At 38.7% G+C, this 2113-nt stretch overlaps 1 protein-coding gene across 4 annotated transcripts in view; it reads right to left on the reverse strand.

Annotated features, from left to right (window-relative positions):
- The window catches only part of gas2a (growth arrest-specific 2a), a 28076-nt gene that overhangs the window by 18475 nt on the left and 7488 nt on the right, over positions 1-2113 (reverse strand). For all 4 annotated transcript variants that reach the window (XM_014013592.1, XM_014013595.1, XM_014013591.1 and 1 more), the window contains exon 3: positions 316-449. In XM_014013592.1, the coding sequence (XP_013869046.1) occupies positions 316-449 (134 nt within the window). The remainder of the gene's footprint in view (positions 1-315; positions 450-2113) is intronic.

Genomic DNA, 2113 nt, shown 5'->3' on the forward strand with positions numbered 1-2113 from the left:
TATGTATATATATTCAATCAAACACACACAGAAAAAAAAGCTCATCTATGGGAATAATTCAATATTTCAATCAGTTCTAATAACCAATCTGAGCCGAGTCGCTGGTGAAACACTTGAGACCGAAGTGATTCATCTGCTCATTTGTTCAATCTGACCAAATAAATCTCAGCTCTCAGTTTAGAAACAATCCTCTGCTAAATTCATTCATTCATGCTGAAAGTTAGTCTGGGAACGCTTTCAGCCAACGTTAAAACTTCCAAATGAATCTGCTTTAATGCCAGACTACTGCAGCTCTATCCTCAGATGTATCTGTACCTTGCTGCTGCTGCCAGGAGCAGGCAGATCTCCATTACTTTGTCTGAACTTCTCCTGCAGCGTCTCAGCCAGCTGGCACAACAGGAAACCATTGTCTAACTGATCCATGAAGCTCTCGGCAGTGATTTCCAGACCTGAGCGGGGGGGACACATAAAATAAAAACATTCGATATTTTAAAATCCAATCTGGAGTTCATTCTATGTTGAAGCATAAACTTTTTTATTGTTATTCTAATAGCTGCTTTAATGATCAAGCCTGTTGAGTTATGAGAAACTCTCAAAAAGCAGGACTTTAAAATATGAATTTAAGGGGGATTTCCTGGTAGATTAAGCAAAAGGGAAAAAGTGGACACCTAAGACGGGGGCATCAGTTTGTCCATGGTTCTGCCTAATGATCTTGCAGTCACAGGGACGTGCTGAAGATCAACATGTGGTGTCCGGTTGACCAACTTCCAGAGGACCATTCCTTCATGGTGAGGTCATTGTGAAACAGGAGGTGGTGGCAGGGGATAGAAAGGAGGGGGGTGGTGGGGTGTCTGTGGAAAGAAACTTGAGCAATTTCTCTTTTTTTTAATCCCATTTCTGTTTCTTATAATGGGAGGGGGGGGGGTGTTTAATGAGTTCCAAATGTTACGACAGAGCTCAGAAAAGACTGAAATCTTGAGTTCTCGTCTCACATTCAGCACCCCCACACACAAGCACAGGGATCAGAAAGCTTTCAACTCAAATATAGGTTTACTCCATGTCTTTAACCTAAGAAATAAACTTAACTACAATATCAAAGGTCTAGCATTTCTTTATACAATGAATATATCACCTTCCATGACAAAGTTTTAAGCTAGGCTCGTTTTATAAAATGAAGGGACAGAGTTACAGCTGTTTTTGTCAAATCTTGTAAATTACGCGATCTCATTCAAGACATTGCACAAAGTCTTAGCTCACAGGTGTGTTGTGAACAAACTCAGCTACTACCATAAACAATTTAGCTTATCCTTTGTTAAATTAATGAAGTTCTATCTATTTTTGTGTTCATAAAATTCCATTTGAAATAAAATTAGCCCAAATGGAAATCAGCTAGATGCACATCCACGGATTAGATTCTGAACGTTTCATTAAAATTGATCAACTAATTCTTGAGATATTTTGCTACCAGACAAGGTTGAAGTCTGCCAAAGTTTTACGTAAAGATATCACAATGTGTTGTTCTTAAAGTACATGTTGTGAATGACTCACAGCTACAACCACACCAAGATGTAGCTCTATCAATGAAACTGGCTGAGTTATAATCATTTTGAAGTTTCCAGCACTGAGTTGGCTGTGGCAGCCATCTTGAATCAGGTTGACTCCAAACTGTAATCAGCAGTAGACGTACATCCAGTGATCACTTCCTGTAAGTTTAATTCAAATGTGTCAAGAGGATTCTAAACTGAAAATTCCTAGTCTGTGTTTATCACTGACAATGGCAAAAAAGCTCTTTATGATTCCGATAATGAGATGTTTTGCTAACAGACGGTTAGAGCTAACGCTAATGGTTAATGGCAATGTTATAAAAACTTAGCTTTCTCAATTACTTGGCTTTTTAAGTATGTTAGGGAAGACTCTCAGCTACTACCACAACAAATCTCAGCTCAATGGGCCTCATGCAAGAACCGTTCGTACGCACAGATTTGTTCTTAAGTTATGCGTACGAGTGATTTAGGAGAATTTGTGGCATTCACCAATGTTTTCGTTAGGCCTGTCGCGATAGTCAATAAATCAATTAATTGCACGATAACTTTTTTTGAGGTCGGTAAAAAAA

This window comes from Austrofundulus limnaeus, unplaced genomic scaffold, assembly GCF_001266775.1.
Source record: "Austrofundulus limnaeus strain Quisiro unplaced genomic scaffold, Austrofundulus_limnaeus-1.0 Scaffold104, whole genome shotgun sequence".
Lineage (NCBI taxonomy): Eukaryota > Metazoa > Chordata > Actinopteri > Cyprinodontiformes > Rivulidae > Austrofundulus > Austrofundulus limnaeus.